The 1,506-nt window shown below is 54.1% G+C and overlaps 1 gene segment (V, D, J or C); it reads left to right on the top strand.

The window, feature by feature from the left end:
• Positions 1 to 1,351: 1,351 nt before the first annotated feature.
• LOC104392832 overlaps positions 1,352 to 1,506 on the top strand; it is a 3,628-nt gene continuing 3,473 nt past the window's right edge. Inside the window, 1 exon segment of the V gene segment in view lies at positions 1,352 to 1,506. This exon segment is cut by the window's right edge and continues 1 nt beyond it. Coding sequence covers positions 1,352 to 1,506 — 155 coding nt within the window.

The raw sequence follows: 1,506 nt of genomic DNA, 5'->3' as shown, positions 1-1,506 counted from the left end.
AAACCCATTTTCAACCCCAAATTCCCATTATTCCCCCCCAAAATCCTGTCCAGGGCCACGCCACCATCTCCAGGGGCAACTCCCAGAGCTTCTTGGGGCCCTTTTGGATGAAACCTGGGCCTCCTTTGCCTCTTTGCTCCCGTTTGGACACAAATCTGGGCCGACATCTCAACCAGTTGGCCCCAAATCTCAACTGGTTTTGCCCCAGATCTTGATCTTCTGCCCCAATTCTTGACCCTTCTTGCCCCAAACTTTCACCACTTGCCCCAAATCTGGATCTTTTGCCAGAAATCTGGATCTTTTGCCCCAAATCTTCACCTTCTGCCCCAGTTCTTGACCATTTTTGCCCCAAATTGTGACCTTTTGTCCTGAACCTTCATGAGTTGCCCCCAGTCTCAATGAAGATGGTTGAAGTTTGGGGCAAAATGGGCCCAAATAGGCCAAGTAGGCCCAGATCTTTGTCCAAACGGGCCCAAAGAGGCAAAAGAGACTGAGATTTGGGTCCAAACAGGCCTGAGTAAGTAAAGTAGGCCTAGATTTTAATGAAAAGTGGCACGAAGAGCCAAAGTAGGCCCAAAATTGGCCCCAAACAGGCCCAAATAAATGATGTAAGCTTAGACATGTCCCCAAACAGTCACAAAGAGGCAACGTAGGCCCAGATTTGGGTCCAAACAGGCACATTGAGGCAAAGTAGGCCCAGACTTGGGTAGAAAGAGGCCTGAAGAGGCAAAGTAAGCACAGATTTGCATCCAAACAGGCCGAAATAGAAAAAGGAGGCCCAGATTTGAGTCCAGACAGGCATAAGAAGGAAAAGTAGGCCCAGATCTGTGTCCTAATGGGACCAAAGAGCAAAGTAGGCCCAGATTTAGGTCCAAGCAGGCCCAAAAAACCTAAATATGCTGAGATTTGTGTCCAAACAGACCTGAATAGGTAAAGTAGAACGAAATCTGGATCCAGACAGGCCCAAAGAGGCCCAGACTCTCCTGCCAAGCGTGGCGCCGAGGGCCCGGAACCACCCGACGTGTCTTCTCCATGAGCCACCCAGCAAGAGCGGGGGTTTTGGGTGGTGGCCCCTTCTGGCTGGTGCCTCCGTGAGTAGCACCAGTTTCTTTGGCACCGCAGTAGGTTCCTGTGTCTTGGGCCTTCAGGCCGTTCAGCTGCAGCGTGACCGTGTCTGGGCCTTGTCCCTGGAGATGGTGGCGCGGCCCTCGACCGACGGCGCGTAGTAGGTGGTACCACCATTGCTCCAAATCCCTGCCACGTATTCCAGGCCCTTCCCAGGGGCCTGTCTCACCCAGACCATGTTGGAGGTGGAGCCCCAGCCCCTGTGGAGCTGCTGGAGATGGTGGAGATGCCTCCAGGCCAGCAGGACTCAACCTTCTCCTTCCTCTTCCCCACAGGGATGATGGCGGCCGTGCAGCTGGTGGAGTCTGGAGGTGCCTCTTCCGCCCCGGGGGGGCCGTGAAGCTCCTCTGCAAGGCCTCAGGCTTCACCTTCAGCAGCTAC

This window comes from Chaetura pelagica, unplaced genomic scaffold (assembly GCF_000747805.2).
Source record: "Chaetura pelagica isolate M959 unplaced genomic scaffold, ChaPel_1.0 scaffold1457, whole genome shotgun sequence".
NCBI classification, from domain to species: Eukaryota; Metazoa; Chordata; class Aves; order Apodiformes; family Apodidae; genus Chaetura; species Chaetura pelagica.
The sequence above is the reverse complement of the archived record's forward strand: the minus strand, read 5'-3'. Positions and strand labels throughout refer to the sequence as shown.